This window comes from Aulonocara stuartgranti (genome assembly GCF_965226115.1).
Source record: "Aulonocara stuartgranti genome assembly, chromosome: 16".
NCBI lineage: Eukaryota > Metazoa > Chordata > Actinopteri > Cichliformes > Cichlidae > Aulonocara > Aulonocara stuartgranti.
In genome coordinates, this window is record NC_138952.1 from 37,583,390 (window position 1) to 37,603,651 (window position 20,262).

The 20,262-nt window shown below is 44.3% G+C and overlaps 2 protein-coding genes across 2 annotated transcripts in view; one reads left to right on the forward strand and one right to left on the reverse strand.

Moving 5' to 3' along the window:
- The window catches only part of LOC309691231 (trace amine-associated receptor 8a-like), a gene marked incomplete at both ends in the record, with an annotated part of 106,496 nt that overhangs the window by 56,857 nt on the left and 29,377 nt on the right, over positions 1 to 20,262 (reverse strand). The window lies entirely within an intron of this gene.
- Positions 13,446 to 14,558, forward strand: LOC309690424 (trace amine-associated receptor 13c-like; the record flags this gene model as incomplete). Its single annotated transcript, XM_082507457.1, has 2 exons — positions 13,446 to 13,612; positions 13,730 to 14,558. The coding sequence occupies 2 exons, from the start codon at positions 13,446 to 13,448 to the stop codon at positions 14,556 to 14,558; spliced, it is 996 nt and encodes a 331-aa protein (XP_082363583.1).

The window sequence follows — 20,262 nt, forward strand, 5'->3', positions numbered from 1 at the left end:
GGCAGCCAGTGTAGTGATGCAAGTATAGGAGATACAGTGGGGCAAAAAAGTATTTAGTCAGCCACCGTTTGTGCAAGTTCCCCCACCTAAAATGATGACAGAGGTCAGTAATTTGCACCAGAGGTACACTTCAACTGTGAGAGACAGAATGTGAAAAAAAAATCCATGAATTCACATGGTAGGATTTGTAAAGAATTTATTCGTAAATCAGGGTGGAAAATAAGTATTTATTTTATTAGTATTTATTAGTATTTATTTAAATATTTAATAGTATTTATTTATTAAATATTTTTATGAGAAAGTTATTTTCTGTTATTTTCTGGGGGTGGCTGTAGCTCAGGTGGCAGAGCAGGTCAGCCACTAATCAGAAGGTCGGTGGTTCGATCCCAGGCTGCATCCTGGCTGCATGCCAAATATCCTTGGGCAAGATACTAACCCCGTGTTTGCCTACTGGTGGTGGTCAGAGGGCCCGGTGGCGCCTGTGTCCGGCAGCCTCGCCTCTGTCAGTGCACCCCAGGGCAGCTGTGGCTACAATGTAGCTTGCTATCGCCAGTGTGTGAATGTGTGCGTGAATGGGTGGATGACTGAATGTAGTGTAAAGCGCTTTGGGGTCCTATGGACTAGAAAAGCGCTATACAAATGCAGGCCATTTACCATATTTTGGAGCCCCAGCTGCTGGAATATTACTGCTTTTTTAGGATTTTTTTTTTACAGTGTAGTTTTCTAAGGGGCCAAGGTCATAATGGTCAGAAGGAGCAAAGACAATGACCTGAGTTTTCTGTTCATTTAGATTTAGAAAATTTAGAGCCATCCGTGGCTTGATATCTTCTAGACAATCAAACAGTCCCTTCAGAGGATTCACCGATTTTCGTTTCAGTGGTAGGTAAATCTGAGAGTCATCTGCGTAGCAATCAAATGAAATACCATATTTTTTAATAATTAATCCCAACGGAAGCATATAAATTGAAAATAGGACTGGACCAAGGATAGAGCCCTGGAGGACACCCCAAAAAGGTGTGGTCCTTGGAGACAATGTGTCTCTGAATCTAAGAGAGAAAGTTCGATTAGATAAGTAGGATTTAAACCATTCCAAAGCAAGCCCTTTAATTCCAGCACATTGTTCCATTCGAGTGATAAGAATCCTGTGATCTACTGTGTCAAAAGCAGCACTGAGGTCTAATAATATTAAAACAGCTGAGTGGACCTGTTAACAGGTAATGCCTGATTTAGATTTTTATAAGAGCAGGCGAAGGGATCTGCTGTATTTGAATTGATTGTACAAGATCGGAGTTTGGGCACAGTAGATCTACCAGGCTACCCTGAAAAGGGAACCTCAAATAGGACAGGCATGTGTTCCGAAAAATTTACAGTATGTTACAGATTTCAGTGTCAAAGAGTGACAGGCTGTAAAAAAGTACAAAATCCAGGGTATGACAGCATTCGTGAGTTGGGCCTTTGACTGATTGAACAAGATTAAATGAGTCTATAAGGTTTAAAAAATCATTGGTAAGCAGAGTATTTAAGCAACAAATGTGAATTACTGAGCACAGAAACATCTGTGCTCTGTATGGCCTGGAATTCCAAATTCCAAATGGGAGATACCCCCTCAGCTGGTGGAGAATGACTGAGCTAAGAGCCTGTGGGACTTCCAGATACAGACGAAGAAAATCATGGTGGCTAACCAACCAGACATTGTCGTGGTGGACAAGCAGAAGAAGATAGCCATAGGAAGATGGAACACAAGAAGGTTGGGAACTAACAAGGACTCGAGAAGATGTGGAGGGTGAAGGTAAAAGTGGTCCCAGTGGTAATTGGAGACCTAGGTGCAGTGACTCCGAGCTAAGCAAGAAGCTCCAGCAGATCCCAGGACCAATACTGGAGATCTCTGTCCAAAAGAGCACAGTCTTAGGAACAGCTAAGATACTGTGCAGGACACTCAAGCTCCCAGGCCTCTGGTAGAGGACTGGAGTTTAAAGGACTGACCACCCACAGAGGCAAGAGGTGATTTTTTTGTATGTGTGTGTATACAGTATATAATAACAATTTAAAGCTGTTCTACAGCAATGGAAGCCTTGAAAACAGTTGCTCCAACTTTTCTGGACAACTTACTGCGGCGGGGTGTGTCTTAGGTGTGGTGGCTGCTGAGACACACCGGAGCTCCATCAGCTCATCAAGCCTCACCCGCAAGGTGCCGAAACCCAGGTGCTGGGATGGCGGAACCAGGACCGGACCAGCCAGTCGCCGGACCCAAGTGCTGGCCCAAATGGTTGCCGAGCTCATGGCCACACAGAGGGAGCAGTGTTTTGCCATCAGGTGGAACAGCTGCAGGACCGGATGCAGCTGATAGGGACTCTGGCAGCTTGGGACAGTTTCCTGGCCGACACCGCCGCCGGCCCCACCAGCATCCCTTAGCTACATAGGGGAGGGAGGCAACTCTTATGCTATTCTGGAGATCAGCACGCCAGAGGAACCTACCCTGGCCAAGTCAGAGATCTGCGCACTGTCTGGACCTGCTCATGCCGAGCCGGAGGTCTGCATACTGGAGGGATCTGCGGCAGGGGAAGCTGAGACACACCGGAGCAACAACAGCTCAACACACCTCCCCTGCATAAAAGAGTGTGCCAGGAACCTTAGGTTGTTGTTGTTGGGGTTTTTTTGTGTGGGGGGGGACCCTGAAAAACTGCAGCTGTGTGCTGGAGAACACGGAATTATCCCTCTTAAAATGATTAAAATCACACAGGTGTTTCATGTCAGGTGCACATCATTAGTACATCGTTACTCAGCATTTTAAAGGAGCCTTGCCTATTTAAACCTCAGATTTATTTTAGTGTGCTCCTGACTGTTGGGGTTGTTTTGACCCAGGTTATTGTTGCCGTGTGGTGCTGTTACTCGCCACACCATGTGGGGGCATTGTTTGTACTCTGTGATGTCTGTGTTATGTAAGTTTCCAGGTGGAGGCTGACCATTGGTGGAAGAGGGAATGAGGCCAGCTACAAATTGGGACCTGACTGAGCCGGCAGCCCCTCCTCCTACTTCCTGTTTCCAGTGAGCTGCGCGTTTGGGGCCCTTCGTGCCGTGTGACAGAGCTAGGCTGCAGTAAAAACAGTTTAGAGAGTCGTTTATCTGGACATAGTAGCTGTAGGGGTGGGAAGTTGTTTCTTTTACAACCTTTTTCTCCTGTTTCGGGTAGGGAGACAGGTTAGAGGTTTGTATTTTCTTTTGGGGTTGACTCACTATAGTTAAGTTAGTTCTGATTCATTTCCAGTGTGTTTTGTTTGTTGTTTTGGCCATGCCCACCCTGACGCTCGCTACCTGTCAAGTTAATAAAACGACTAGTCATTGCAAAGCTGTGGCTGTGTGATTTACTTCTTTTTATTATTTTTCTTGTGTTGCACTCCAGCCCCCCAAGGCCAGTGTGTAACATAATTGGGGGCTCGTCCTTGCCCGTTTGTGTTTTGTGGGGTTCATGTAAATGGTAAATGGACTGATTCTTATATAGTGCTTTTCTACTCTCCCGGAGTACTCAAAGCGCTCTATACAACATGCCTCATTCACTCATTCACACCCATTTCTAAACTCAAGTGAAACCTAAACTGCATTCATACTCCGATGAAGCATCGAAGGGCAACTTGGGGTTAGTATCTTGCCCTAGGATATTTGCCATGCAGACTGGGGATACCAAGGATCAAACCATCAACCTTCCGATCAGTAGCTGATCTGCTCTACCACCTGAGCCACAGCCACCCCGTGTAGGCGTGTGGTGTTTGTTGCTTTGTGTGTCTATTGTTTGGTGGCTGGTGTGTGTTGTTGGCCGCAAATGGAGTTTGATTTGGATAAGTTCGCTAAGACTCCTACCTTGCAGCAGTTGAACAGGTGTAGAAAGGAGGATTTGCTGCTTATTGCCGGCCGTTTTGATGTGCATGCTCCAGTGGTGGTGAAGAAGGATGAATTGCGGCGGCTGTGGCCTTGGGTGAGCGGGGCCTGTTGGCGGGTGTGGCGGTTGCCAGTGAGGCGGGCGAGGCTGCTGTGGAGCCACTAGCTCATTTACCTGTTTTTTCCACTACTCCTCCTGTAACCTCTTCTGCTGTAGCTCCTCCTATTCCTACGGTGGGGACGTCAGCTGAGGAGCTCCAGCTGATGCTCCGCATTAAGGAGGTGGAATTGAGTAATCACAAGTTGGAGGTGGAGGCGATGCACCTTCGGGTGAGAGCGCTAGAGCTAGAACGCCAGCCTCCGCCATGTAGCCCTACGCCTGCGCCACCCACACCTGGTCTCACCCAAGCTCCCCATCAAGATTCTGATGTGGGTAAGCACATTAAATTGGTGCCACCCTTTAGTAAGTCTGAGGTGGATTCGTTCTTTGCTGCTTTTGAGCGTGTTGCTACTGCGTTGAAATGGCCGGAGGAGGTCTGGGCCTTGCTGCTGCAATGTTGGCTGGTGGGTAGGGCTCAGGAGGTTTGTGCTAGTCTCTTGGCAACTGAAAGTTTAGATTATGATGTTGTTAAGGCTGCTGTGTTGCGTGCTTTTGAGTTGGTGCCTGAAGCGTACCGTCAGAAACAATCTCCCCCGCTTTCAAGGCGTAGCCCTACAGTGGCGGGTGGGGACCGCAGATGTTTCTATTGTCATGAACTCGGTCACCTCATTACATTTTGTCCAGTGCGATGGACAAAGGATCGCAGACTAAAACCACATCCAGTACAGTGTTGTTCTACTGTGGACCGCCCTGGGCCAGTGCCAGATGGGGTTTTTCCGGTGGCGATAGATGAGGTGTTCAGACCTTTTGTCACTGTCTGGTGATGCAGCGGACCAGGTTCCAATCACCATTGACCAGGAATGTTATTTTAATCTCACTGTGTTATTATTCACCCGCACTGTCAGTATTCCATTATTACTTCATTAGTCTGCATCAGTTTATCATGTATCATGTACCATGTAATACAGCACCAGCATAGCCTGAGGCCCAACAGGTCCAAGTCATATCAGGACACTTGGACCCACAATTTCACATTACTACACACGATACACACTTGTTTTTGTCTCAGATAGGTTGAGTGAAAACATCTGGAGTACAAGTCCGGGAAAGGGTTGTTATCTGATGAGTTCTGGGGGAATTCTATTGACGTCATAATGACTATAAAGCTTTCTGTCTTTGTGCAGACGGAGAAGAAGTCCGGCTCCTCCCACACTGTACTGTGTGTTTTAATAAAATAATCTGTGTTGACCCACTATGGACTTTTCAGTCGTATGTCTCTTCCTCAAAATCGAACCACGACACCATATTAAGGGATACGGGGGCCAAAGCATTCTGTAGCGCGGCGTGGAATTGTGCCTTTCTCTCAGCAGTCGTATTGTGGCTCTGATTTGTTGGTGTGGGGGATTAAGATGAGTATTTTGCGCATGCCGCTTCATACTGTTACCTTGACCTCGCCCTTTGTATCGGGCGCAGTGCGGGTGGAGGTGCAAGATCAGCTGCCAATTGAAGGCATTGATCTTAGTCTGGGAAACGACTTGGCTGGGGGAAAGGTGTTTCCGGCCACTCCTGAAGTCACTGAATGTCCTACTCTGGATATTTTTTGTCATACCTCTCCTGGACTTGGCGACTCCACAGTTTTCCCGGCATGTGTGGTTACACGTGCTTGGGCTCGTCTCCTTGGTGACGTGGTGGTGCCATACTACTTACTAACACTGCGCCTGTACCAAACCCATACACAGCATTATCAGCTATCACGAGTGACCAAAAGTGGTTCATGTGTATTGACCTGGCAAATGCATTCTTTTGTCTTCCACTGCATGAGTCACTCAGGGACATTTTCTCATTCACATACAGAGGTCAGCAATTCAGATACACACGTTTGCCACAAGGCTTTGCACTTTCTCCAGGCATTTTCAATCAGGTGCTCAAAGAGGCCCTGTCAACATGTAATTTGCCTGATGGATGTACATTAACCCTCCTGCCATCCTTTAAAAAACTCACACCCATCACCCTAGGGACCATTCTCAGCCACGCCATAAAAAGACCATATATCCATATTTTATTCCACTTTAAATTAGCCAACCTTGTAAAACTACTTCTCCCTGAAATATTCATGTAAAGTTTTAATTATATTTTCGTTGTTTTAACCCTTCAAATCCCAGTGTTATTACATGAGCGCCCTGTGTTATAAGCCCCAAAAACCAAAAAACGAAACTAAATATTTCCACAAAAAACCAGTTGAAGTAATATGTGATTGTCATTATAAGTAGGCCTTTAGATGGACCAAAGATTGGCACCAACATACATTTTGACCTGCCATTATTTTTTTTGCATTTTTTTTGCAATTTAAAAATTAAAACTTCAAGGCCCTGAGTCTTCATTGACATCCAAGAAAAGAAGAAAAAATAAAATCATATGATGATAATTTGGGGTTGAAAAATAGCGTTTATAATGGAAGTCAATGGGCAGAAAATGGTCCCCAGGGTGATGGGTGTGGGGATTTCTGCTGCTCAGCCATTTTAGGCTGATTTAAGGAATTCACACTGGAATATTAACATTGACAGGTAAAAACTATCCTGTGGCAAGTTTGGTTATATTCCACTGAACACAGTGGAAATGGCAGCCATTTAACACATAGCAGTGGCACAAAAAGGTCCCAAGAAGGCAGGAGGGTTAATACAGTATGTTGATGATCTTCTCATTGCAGCCCCGTCAGCAGCGGATTTTGCAGCAGCCTCGCTCGTTGTGTTGAATAGATTGGCAGAGGGTGGCTTCAAAGTGAGTAAAGAAAAGTTGCAGTTAGTTCGACCTGAGGTAACATTTTTGGCCAGGTAATCGCACACAAATCAGCGGGTTTGATGAACACACACACAGACCAAATTCTGACACATCCAAAACCGCGAACTGTGAGAGAAATGCTTTCTTTTCTTGGTTTGACAGGTTACAGCAGACAGTTCATTCCGGATTATGCAGGTAAAACTGCCCCTTTAAGGGGCCTAATGAAGCAAGTTGGCGTTCGAAATCTCAAAGCTGAGTTGCCTTGGACACCTGACACCGAAACTGGGAACTGGAGAAGGCCTTGGCTGACCCAGATGAGGTGAGTATCATAAAATGCAAAGCGCACTCACAAGGAACCAGCATGGTGGCAAAAGGAAACCAGAAAGCAGATGAAGCCGCAAAGGAGGCGGCAGGCTACAAAGGACGGAGACAAATGATACAGGTAACTGCAGAAGAGGAAGTGTCCACTAACATGACTGAGGAAGTCAAACAGGCTCAGGAGGAGGCATCCCCGTGTTAACAGCCAAAATGGCGAAACAGAAGGTGAATGAGGCCCACGGGCTTGCCCACGTGGGGGTAGCACAGATGGAGAGAAACTTGTGTCATTGGTGGCATCCTGAGTTGAGAGAAATCTCATCTCTCATATCTGAGACGTTCTTGGATGGTTCTGAGTCACATAATAGCCCTTCCCCGGAGGTAGACGGTGACAAATCTAAAGTTTTTAGTGTAGTATCAGAGGACTTGTGTTTGGCAGTGAACAGGGAGCAGCTTGTTGAGGCTCAACAGTCTGATGATACTTTGTCTGCCTGCCGATCTGCTGCCCAGCAGCAGGTGGCTGTACCTGGTCCTGCATCCTACCAATTTGACCGCGGGGTTCTGTTGCACAAGTGGACTCCGGTGTCTGGGTTAGAGGGTGATGTGGTCACTCAGATTGTGGTGCCGACGGAGTACCGATCCCAGGTTTTGAGTCTTGCCCATGAGCATCATCTGTCGGGCCACTTAGGGATTAGAAAAATGTATGACAGAGTGCTCCGCTATTTTTTTTGGCCAGGGCTTAAATCTGATGTGGCTCTTTATTGTCGGTCCTGTCATGTTTGTCAGGTGTCTGGCAAGCCCAATCAGGTCATCCCTCCTGCCCCTTTACATCCTATCCCTGCAATAGGTGAGCCCTTCGAACATGTCATAGCGGTCTGCGTAGGGCCCTTGCCGAAGACCAAGGCAGGTTACCAGTATGTACTTACCATAATGTGTGCGACCACACGGTTTCCAGAAGATATTCTACTGCGATCGCTCAGGGCAAAGGCCGTTGTGAAAGCACTAGTTCAGTTTTTTTCTACATTTGGGTTACCAAAATACATTCAAACCGACCAGGGATCTAATTTCCTGTTTAGGGTTTTTGCTCAAGTTATGTTTGAACTGTCTGTTAAGCACCGGGTGACTAGTGCTTATCACCCAGAAACTCAGGGGGCATTGGAGCGATTCCACCAGACTCTAAAGGCCATGTTGCGGAAGTACTGTGTTGAAACTGATTCAGAATGGGATGTGGGCCTGCCATTGTTGCTGTTTGCCATTCGAGAAGCCACACAAGAGTCCCTGGGTTTTAGCCCGGCGGAGTTGGTTTTTGGACACACTGTGCATGGACCCTTACGTCTGCTCCAGGAGAGGTGGCTTGCAGACCAGCCGAGACCCGCGCACAATATACTTGATTATGTGAGTTCGTTTAGGGAGAGGTTGCACGCTGCGTGTGAGTTGGCACGTAGCTCGCTTTCTAATGCCCAGAGCAATATGAAGGAGAGGTATGATAGGAAAACCCCCAAGCGCACCAACATGGGCTCCCCTGTTGTGACGGTGGGATCACCCTCCTACCAACCTGAGGTGGATGGGTTGCATGAGCACCAGGGACCAAGTTCTGGGGGACGCTTAGAGAATTCAAAAATCCTGGAGGATCTTCAGGCTCATTTGTTTTACTTGGATGAGCCCCTCAAGCAGGACATATATAGTCTGATTTGTGGCCATGCCATGCTTTTTAGTGACAAAAAGAGACTCAAACCACCGTGCTTGAGCATGATAAAGATGTTGGTGACCACAGGCCCATTAAGCAGCATGCCTACCGGGTCAACCCAGTAAAGCGGGCTGTTATGAAGAAGGAGGTGGAATACTTGCTGAAGAATGGTTTTGCAGTCCCTAGCTTAAGCCCCTGGAGTTCACCTACCCTTTTGGTGCCTAAATCTGACCAAACTCCACGCTTCTGTAATGACTACCGCAAAGTAAATGCCGTCACTAAACCAGACTCTTTTCCGCTCCCACGCATGGATGATTGCGTAGATAGGGTGGGTTCAGCCAGATTTGTCACAAAGTTGGATCTTTTGAAAGGTTATTGGCAGGTGCCCCTTTCACCACGGGCGGCTGAGATCTCTGCTTTTGTGACACCAGACCACTTCCTGCAATATACTGTGATGCCGTTTGGGTTAAGAAATGCTCCGGCCACGTTCCAAAGACCGATGAATATGGTGCTATTGGGTGTCCATGGCTGTGAGGTTTACTAAGATGATATTGTCGTTTATTCACCATGTCCATGGCCAGAGCACATGGACATGGTGCGGGAAGTTTTTGCCCGGTTGAAGGATGCCTGTTTGACAGTGAATCTTGCCAAGTGCGAGTTCGGCAAAGCTGTGGTTACCTATCTGGGGAAACAGGTGGGACAGGGGCAGGTACGCCCTCTCACGGCCAAAGTCCAGGCCATTTTGGATTTCCCAGTACCAACAACACGGCGTCAACTTCGCCGTTTTCTGGGTATGTGTGGCTACTACCGTGGGTTTTGCCACAGCGGTTACTCCCTTGACTGCGTTGACAAGTCCGTCACACCTCCTTTTGTGGAACTCTGACTGTCAGGAAGCATTTGACTCAGCCAAAGCCCTGTTGTGCTGTCCCCCAGTTTTAGGTGCCCCTGATTTTACTCGCGTGTTCAAGTTAGAGCTGGATGCCAGTGCTTAGGGTGCAGGTGCTGTACTTTTGCAGTACACCTACTGAGTACAACCCATGTTCCAATGTCCAGCCATCTGTTTGTGACCTCAAGCTGAAGTGCACTTGGGTTCTGCAGCAGGACAATGATCCAAAAAACACCATCTCTTAATGCCTTGAGAAAACAAACTGAAGACTTTGGAGTGGCACTAATAAAACCAAGGAGCTGGTGTTAGACTTCCGCAGGCACAAGCATCCTCCACTGCAAACACTGAACATCCAAGGTGGCTGTGGACAGCTACAGATACCTTGGTGTTTATCTAAACAATAAACTGGACTGGACTCATAACTCAGACGCCCTCTACAGCAAAGGGCAGAGCAGGCTGTGCCTGCTGCAGAGACTCAGGTCTTTTGGAGTGAAGGGCTCACTCCTGAAGACCTTCTGTAGTGTTTTCAACGAGGATGTTGGTGACACCGAGTTAAACCACAAATGAAGACCCTGGAGTTTAGTTACAGCTTGTTTAATTGTCTCCATGAACATGTGGTGAAAACTGAAATGACAGAAAATAAACTCCATCTCAAGAGGCAGAAGCACGTTTACATCAATAAAGTGCATTACTCTCACTAAAACATTCATGTTAGCAAAATATACATTAATATCCAAAGCTATCTATATGAACTGTCATATAAAGTAACTTACGGCGTTCCAGCCTGATAATTCGGAGTAGATGGCATTTGATTACATCTCCATACTGCCTTTAGCATGAGGAGCCTGTTTCTCAGCAAAACTGAGTGCTTGACCAAAACCGGAAGTGCTTGACCGGAACCGGAAGTGCCCCGCCAGAACAGGAAATACATTTTAGCGATATTTTCCTTTTAAACAAAACGTATGTAAAGCATGAATTATTCATTTTAACAACACATATTAATTTTTTAATGGCAAATCTTTTTAGAATTATTTATTTCAAACTTATGAACCTATTTATTCAGAGAAATGCCTTAAGGGCAACACACCTTCTATAACTCTGTGGTGGCCTCAGCCATGTTTTATGGTGTAGTCTGCTGGGGCAGCAACATCTCTGCCAGGGACAGGAAGAGACTGAACAGGCTGATCCACAGGGCCAGCTCTGTTCTAGGATGCCCTCTGGACCCATTGGAGGTAGTGAGTGACAGGAGAATGGCGTCATCCCTGTTGGACGACATCTCCCACCCCATGCAGGAGACTCTGACAGCACTGAGCAACTCCTTCAGTGGCAGGCTGCGGCACCCACGGTGTGGGACGGAGAGATTTCACAGGTTTCCCCCATGGTGTCAGACTCCACAACAAAGACTTTTGCAGCTGATCAAACACACACAAACCCACACATGTGCAATAAGACTAAGTGCAATACTCTTTTTATGACAAAGTTGTATTTTAACTCAGTTGTATATAAAGGATTTGTATTCTATTTTTATCCTATTGTATATATTATTTGATTTGATTTGATTCTATTGCATACAGTATTTTATTTTATTCTATTCTATTCTGCAAAGTTGTGTACAGTATCTTTCTTTATATTCTTATTGTATTCCAGTGTTCTCTAATTTTTGCTATATAACTTTGCACTGTCCATTTTCTGCTGTGACAAAACAAAATTCCCACGTGTGGGACTAATAAAGGTTATCTTATCTTATCTTATCTTATTTTACCTTATCGTATCTTCTCTTCTCAAACAGATCCACAGAGGATGCCATCGCCCACGTCCTACACACCACTCTCAGCCACGTGGACAAGAAACAGGGTAACTATGTGCGAATGCTGTTTGTTGATTACAGTTCAGCGTTTAACACAATAGTGCCCTGCAGACTGTTCACAAAGCTCAGGGATCTGGGACTTAACAGCCGTCTGTGTGCATGGGTGTTGGACTTCCTCACTGGCAGAACTCAGGTGGTGAGGGTGGGCAGGTGCTTCTCCAACAGCATCACCATCAACACAGGAGCACCTCAGGGATGTGTCCTCTCGCCACTGCTCTACTCCCTCTACACTTCAGACTGTGTGGCCACCCATGGCTCCAGCACCATTGTGAAGTTTGCTGACGACACAGTGGTGTTGGGTGCCATCTCCAACAACGATGAGGCGGCCTACATGGATGAAGTGAAGAATCTGGCATCGTGGTGCCAGGACAACCACCTCCAGCTGAACGTCAGCAAGACCAAGGAGCTGGTGGTGGACTTCAGAAGGGGTCAGCACAGAGACTACAAGCCCATTATCATCAATGGAGCTCCAGTGGAGAGGGTGCAGTCCTTCAAATATCTTGGTGTCCACATCTCCTCAGACCTGACATGGGCTGCCCACATTCTGGTCCAGACCAAAAAGGCTAGGCAGCGCCTGTATCACCTACGACAACTGAGGAAGTTCAGGGTCTCTCCAAAGATCCTCAGGATTTTCTATACAGGCGCTGTGGAGAGCATCCTCACACAGAACATGACATCGTGGTTTGGGAACAGCTGTGTGAAGGACCAAAAAGCTCTCCAGAGAGTGATCCGTACAGCAGAGCGCTGCTGCAGGATTGCTCTCCCCCCGCTTCAGGACACCTACACCAGGAGATGCCGGACTAGAGCAGCGCAGATACTGAAGGACCCGTCCCATCCTGGCAACAAACTGTTCCAACTTCTGCAATCTGGTAGAAGGTTCCACATCTTCCGGGCAAGGACAGAGAGACTCAAGAGGAGCTTCTATCCCCAAGCCATCCGTGCCCTAAACACACACACCCGCCCTCTCACATCATCTATAATTGACTGAGACAGGACTCTTCCAGACACTCTAAACCCAGGCACAATGTACATTTCAAATTCCTTTAAATTTAAATATGTTTATATTGTCTATCCTGTAAAATAGTCAGATGTCTATTCATATTAATGTACAGAATTCACCTGCTTGCTGCTACTACTGCACATTCACCCAGTGTATATACTATATGTATATATATATATATATATATATATACATATTTTTGCACATGTCGAGGAGCGTGTCAGGCTACATTTCACTGTGTATTATACTTGTATAACTATGCATGTGACAAATAAAGAACCTTGAACCTTGAACCTCTTAAAACCCTCCAATGTGGCTGAATTACAACAATTCTGCAAAGATGGGTGGGCCAAAATTCCTCCAACACGCTTGATTGGAATTTGATTTTTTGCCCCCTAATAATAAAGCCCTTCATTATGAAACTTCATTTTGTTTTCTTGTGTAATCTTTGTCTTATATTTTAATTTGTTTGATGATCTGAAACATTTGGGTGTGACAAATATACCAAAAAAAAAAGGAATTCAGGAAGGAGGCAAACAATTTTTTAACACCTTTGTCCATTACAGATACTAAAATTGGTCTGTGAACCCTTATGGAGCAAATGTACATAGGGCTCAATATGAGATGAGATGAGATGGCCTTTATTTGTCAGTTGCAGATCTTTTTCCCACAACCAAGATGACAGACCTTGCCGACTGTACATACAATACACAAACATCACACTGGGGAGACAGGTCAGGCCAGGTAGCGAGGAAAAAAAACATGGAAATGTGTAACACAGAAGGATAATACAGGAATGCACAGATATCAACACACCATAGCACAATAAACACAGACAGCAACATGGGAAATATGTGGAAGGAGGGACCTTTTTTAATGAAGAGAACATGGGAGGAGTAAAAGAACAAGATAAACCTAATCAGCTCACCTCCTGTGATGATGATGGAGGGAGTTGAATTCTGCTTTCCACATCTGCTCAACTCCTCTTGCAGAAAGGCTCTGCATCCTGTCTCAGTTTCCACGCTCATTTACATGATAATATCTTCTATCTCTGTGCTCACTGCAACTCTTAACCTGCTGGTCATCATCTCCATCTCCCACTTCAAGTAGCCACATATTTTGTAAAGTTAAAAGATTAATAGCTTATTTTAAGGAAAAACTTAAAAAAAAAAAATAACAACTATGAATTTATGCTGCAAGTAACAAGTTCTTTTTTTCTCTAGGCAGCTCCATAATCCCACCAACTTCCTCCTCCTCTCTCTGGCTGTCTCCGATTTCTTTGTGGGTCTCTATTTGCTCTTTTACATAATGTTTATAGACGGCTGCTGGTATTTTGGTGACTTCATGTGTATTCTGTATTATGTTATTGGCACAATTATCACCTCTTCCTCAATAGGAACCATGGTACTGATATCAGTTGACCGTTATGTGGCCATTTGTGATCCTCTGCATTATCCCACCAAAGTCACTGCAAAAAGAGTTCAGATCTGTGTTTCACTGTGTTGGAGCTTTTCTGCCCTTGCTGGTAGTTTCCTCTTAAAGGACAACTTGAAACAGCAAAGCAGGTTTAATTCTTGTGTGGGAGAGTGTGTTGTCCATATTAACTTTATTGAATATGTTGCAGATCTTGCTTTGAACTTCCTACTTCCTATTACTGTCATTATAGTTCTGTATTTGAGAATATTTGTAGTGGTTGTGTCTCAGGTTCGGGCCATGCGGACTCATACTGCAGGTGTCACATACCAGTGTTCAAGGAAGGGAAATCCAAAGAAATCAGAGATGAAAGCAGCCAGGACTCTTGGTATTGTTGTAATTGCATTCTTGTCATGCGCCTTACCATTTTATTGTGTCACACTCACAGGCCAGAATGCCTTCCTCAACGGATCATCTTCTGCATTTGTTTTATGTCTTTTCTATTTTAATTCGTGCCTCAACCCTATCGTCTATGCCTTATTCTACCCCTGGTTTAGAAAATCTATTAAGCTTATTGTTACATTTCAAATACTGAAGTCTGGCTCCAGGAATGCCAACATAGTCAAAGTGACAGAATAGTGACTAAAACGAGGTCTCTACTGTTTTAGCAGCAGTTTACGAGTAAGTCAGCCCAAACAAGCAGTGTTATATTTTCAGATTGCAACATTGCTCACATATCCGTGTCGTAACTAAACCAAGAAACAAAATAAAGTAAAAATGTGTTTGCCCATAAATGCCTCTTTACTATTGCCCTCATCACTACCCTGAAATCAACCCCTTGTGCTTTGAATCAGGGAACAGTAGATAATGTGTTCAAACAGAAATTCTTAATTATTACAGCCTTCACTGTTTCCTTGAATTCACTTTACATTACTTTTTTAAATTCTTTTTTTCTGTAAAACCAAACCAAAGAAATACTGAACAAATTTCATTCATTGAGTTTAATGTTCATAACTGTGTGAGTTAGGCCTAACTTTCTGCAGATCCAAAGCAATAGGCATCATTTTGAATCACTGCAGTATTGTAGTACTTGTAGTGAAAATTAGCAGTCAGGTAATATATAAAGTAAGGCTCTTTCAAATGTTTTTAATATTATAAAAACATCTATTTTAATGCAAACTATGATGTATGAACAGAGGAAACAGAAGTTCAAAGTGGGTTATTTCTGAATTTGTGACACCATCACAAGACCAAAATACAAAGAATAACCAAAACAAAAGAGGTCTGGATTAGGCAGTCTGGAAATATCCTTTAGGCTGCTGGGTGGGGGATTCCCATCACCCACTAAGCATATTTCATACACTATCTGTGTTTCTATACACTACCTTGTCAGGTGATGTGAGGTAGAGAGAAGCAGAAGTCTTGTCATCACAATTGCAAGTGAGTAAACTTTCAGTTGTGAAGTTGTGAAACCATCTAGCTTTATGGTCAGAGTGCTAAAACAAAGCTTTTCCTATTTTCAAATAATTAAGAATTAAAGTATTATTCCATAGCCAAGGTAAATGAAAATATTAGTTTGAACAATATGTTAAAAATTAGTTTCAGTAGTAAAAATGTTTTCTGTGCTTATACATGATCCAGTTTCAACTTCGGTAGATTAGTGGGTGACTGCAGAAATGCGAGAAGATAAGAACTCAGCTACAAAACCATCATTATACGTGACTAGGGATGGGTATTGATAAGATTTTCAAGATTCTGATTCCATTTTCGATTCTGTTTAACGATTCCATTCTTTATCGATTCTTTTTAAGAAAGGAGAACACTAAGGTCGATTAGCTTAGAACTTTTGAAGGCAAACCATTTCTCACTCACTATCGATAACTCCACAGTTTTCCCTTCTCCTCAGGTAAAGAGCCTTGGTGTCATCTTAGACAGTTCACTTTCCTATAAATCTCACATCAATAACCTCACCCGTTCTGCCTACTTCCATCTACGTAACATTAACAGATTGCTTCCTTCTCTTTCCACCCAGTCTACGTCCATTCTTGTACATAGTCTTGTTACCTCCCGTATTGACTACTGCAATTCTCTTCTGCATGGTCTCCCCCAAAAATCCCTCCATAAGCTTCAACTGGTTCAGAACTCTGCTGCTCGCATTATCACCAGAACCCCTGTTCTTCAGGAACTTCACTGGCTCCCTGTGAAATTCCGGATAATTTTCAAACTTTCTCTGCTCACCTTCAAGGCCATTCATAACCTCGCTCCTTCTTACCTTTCTGACCTGTTAACCACCACTTGTTCTGCCCGTTCACTTCGTTCCTCTTCTTCTGTCCAGCTTACTGTACCCTCCTTCCGCCTCACCACCATGGGAAGCAGAGCTTTCAGCTGCTCTGCTCCCAGGCTGTGGAATTCCCTGCCCCCTGAAATAAGAAATATTGGTTCTCTCCCCCAGTTTAAATCCCAACTCAAAACTCATCTGTTCAAATCTGCATATTCACTGTGAATCCACTGTTTGTTCATTTTATCTTGTGCTTTTATTTTATTGTTCTTATTCTGCCATTGTTTTACTAAGTGTTTTATCCTATTGTAAAGTGTCCTTGGGTGACATGAAAGGCGCTCATAAATAAAATTTATTATTATTATTATTATTATTATTATTAATAATAATAACTTTGTTTTATATCTTCTCTTTGAACAAGATAGAAATTTAGGAGTAACATGGCCTTACAAACCCAACACTGAGATCTTAAGTGATCCACAGCCTACGGCTCTTCAATGTGGTGTCACAGGGTCCCCGGGGAAAAAAATTGTAAATGTAAAATAATAAAATAAATATTCTTCTGTAGCAATAACAAAGTATAACATAAATTATTCTGTAGCAATTACACAAGAATATCCAGTAATGTCCCTGCCTACAATTAAACACATTCACTTACCGAAAATCATCTGCTGTGGCAAATGGGTGCAAGCCTTTGACCACAAAGTTAGTCACTGCTCGGTGACATTCGTTTATCCTGGTCTGAAAGGAGACGCTACCGGTAGACTGCAGCGAGAACTGCCAGCATCTGAACCAGACTCTTCCTTGGTTTTCTTGGTGTTTAGGGTGAGGTTATTGTAGTTACACCATTCTGACAGTTGCTGGACCTCATCCCTGTAGGCGGTGTCATCATTGTTGGTGATGAGCCCCATCAGAGTGGTGTCGTCTGCAAACTTGATGATGATGTTGCAGGGGTGCGTAGGGGTGCAGTCACTGGTGTAGATAGTGTATAATAGTGGACTCAGCACACATCCCTGTGGTAAGCCAGTGCTGAGTGACAGGGTGGATGATCGCTGGTTGCCAACCTTGACTGATTGTGAACGGTCTGTGAGGAAGTTTTTGATCCATGCACATGTGGAGGGGGGGAAGTCCAAGTTTACCAGCTTGTCTATAAGAATGTCTGGGATGATAGTATTGAAGGCCGAGCTGAAATCAACGAAGAGCATCCTTACTGATTGTTGGGAAGCATTTAAGTAACAAAGTGTTGCAGGTTACCTTTGTGGTGGCCATCTTGTTTTCCCAGTAAAGAGGAAGCCTGCCTCAATTGCAGCTCTTTTATAGGCCAGTCTGTATTAAGAAGGTGTGTCTTTAGAGTATTTAAAGGGAGTAGGAAATGGATGAGGGGCCATTTTGAAAAGTTGCTGTCTGCATGTGTATGATGTTGGCAAGAGATAATAAAACAATTACTTTAATTAAGATAGAGTGAAGTCTGATGTTTCCCTCACCGCCCCTCACTATGTAACACTGATGTCCCAGGATTCTCCAGGTGATGAAGAGCGGAGTGGACAGCAGTGGAAATTGCATCCTCTGTGGACCTATTTGCCTTGTAGGTAAACTGGTGGGGGTCGAAGCTGGGTGGGAGGCTGTCCTTTATGTGTTTTAGGACCAGCTTCTCAAAGCACTTTACAACCGCTGGAGTCAGTGCGATGGGTCTGTAGTCACTGAGGCTACTGATGGTGGTGGACTTGGGGACTGGGACTATTGTTGATGATTTCAGGCAGTGAGGGACAGAGGCATGTGTCAGGGAGAGGTTGAATAGTCTGGTGAACACAGGAGCCAGCTGGTCGGCACAGGCTTTGAGCCCTCTACCAGGTATTCCAGCAGCTTTCCTCTGATTTACTGCTCTGAACACATTGCGGACCTGATGTTGTTGGAGGCTAAATGTGTGGGGGCTGTGCTCAGAGGACACTGTGGGCAGGGTGGTGTGCATGGTGGGGGTGACTGCAGTTTTCTCGAAGCGGGCAAAAAAAGTGGTTAAGTTCCTCCGCTAACGAGATGTCCATATTATCTATATTTGTCCCATTGGCTTTGTAATTGGTGATGTGTTTCAGGCCCTCCCATACCTTCCTGGAGTTGTTATCAGAGAGGTCATCTGAGAGCTTGTTTGAATAGTCCAGTTTTTGCTGCTCTGATGCCTTTTTTAAGGTCTGCTCTTGCTCTGCTGTACATGTCCTGGTCCCCCCTGTATGCAGAGTTGCGTGCCTTTAACAGTGCCTGAACCTTGCTTGTCATCCAGGGTTTACGGTTGGGGTAGAACCGGACCCGCTTTTCCGTGGTGACAGTGTCCATGCAGTGTTTGATGTAACCCAGCACTGCGGTTGTGTGAGTCTTGATCTCCTGGAAGCTCAGTAGCACAGCTCTCTGTGTGATGTCTGCTGTGCTGAAGATGATCTCTGATCCTCCTGAAGACTCTCTCCTGGCCTCAGCTCCCATCTTGTGGACGATCTCAGCCACTCCTTCTCGTCATGGCACCTCACGACATCTACAGATTAAAAATAACACTCCTCTTGCCACACGGCTTTCACCATGTGTCAACTCCAGTGTTGGTCAAGTTACTTGAAAAAAGTAATCAGTAATTAATTACTGATTACTCCCCCCAAAAAGTAATCCCGTTACTTTACTGATTACTTATTTTCAAAAGTAATTAATTACTTAGTTACTTAGTTACTTAGTTACTTTTTAAAAACACGATTTACAACCTGAAGAGGTGATAAAGTGATAGATCTTTCAGCCCAATTCTACTTTTTCTACATAATCCATCATACAAAATGTAATCAAATGGAAAAGTCTCTTTTTTTAACTTGTTTTATTAGTTTTAATCTTTTAACTTTATGCATCAAGCAAAACATTTAATTATATGCAACATTCTCTGACTTGAATAAATTAGTTTAACATTTAAACCTATTTTCTACACATTCCAGCACATAAAATAAAATATTTTTTGTGTTTTCACTCCTCTTTCAAACAGATGCAAGTAAAACACAGCAGAAAATAAATAAAGTCAAAGACTCAGCGGTCCTTTTGCTCTATTTTCACCTGTAAAGCAGGAGCAGGGTAGGCGGAGGGTTACCCTGGTGTAGGTGTGCTGCGGTCAGTTGAAGAATCCGCGCGAGTGTCTCTGTGAGTTTCCCATCACGTCGTAGCTACTCGGTGCTTGCTCGGAAGTTTAGGGGTTTTTTTCGCTGTAAAAAGAAGTTTTCTTCCCACGCACGATGGACGCTAATGTTTTTGTCACTTTTTATGGAATCAAACTCAAAGTAAGGTCAGTACTTCCACACTTTAAACGCTGCACGCTCATACTCTCTCCCGCACTCCATATATTATCCATTGTTGATCTGCACACAGCTGCTGTCACCAACGTCGCACTTGCTTACGTCACTGTCGTGAGACATTCTCACAAAAAAAATCACGGTTTTAGTAACGCAGTAACGCAGCGTTCCTACGGGAAAGTAACGGTAATCTAATTACCGATTTTGCAATAGTAATCCCTTACTTTACTCGTTACTTGAAAAAAGTAATCAGATTACAGTAACGCGTTACAAGTAACGCGTTACTGCCCATCTCTGGTCAACTCCCCAATGAGACATGCACAAGAATGTTGCACAGTCTCCCTAAAACAATCTCCAGGGTTTCCCACTTGGAGCAGCCATACTCCAACCTGTAACTCTGTGTAAAAACATTAATCAGCAGTCACATGTTAAACTTGTTTAACTCCCAGCTCCACCTGGAGCCTGTAAGCTGGAAAACAAATCTGTTAAATCAAACTTCACATTTGCAACCAACTATAGATCATAAGGGTAATAAAGTATTCAGCATAACAGACAAGTATCATGTGCAGGTTTTCTCCAATCATTAAATCACTATTATTGCCATAATTTGTCCCTAATCATGAATCATCCCAATTTATTCCACAATTTAATCTGTGACTTTCCTTAAACAATGTCACTCCACCCATTTCATCACTATGAGCTCAATAGTGGCCAGCTAATGAGCCCATATTCAACTATTTCATAAACACTGCATCTC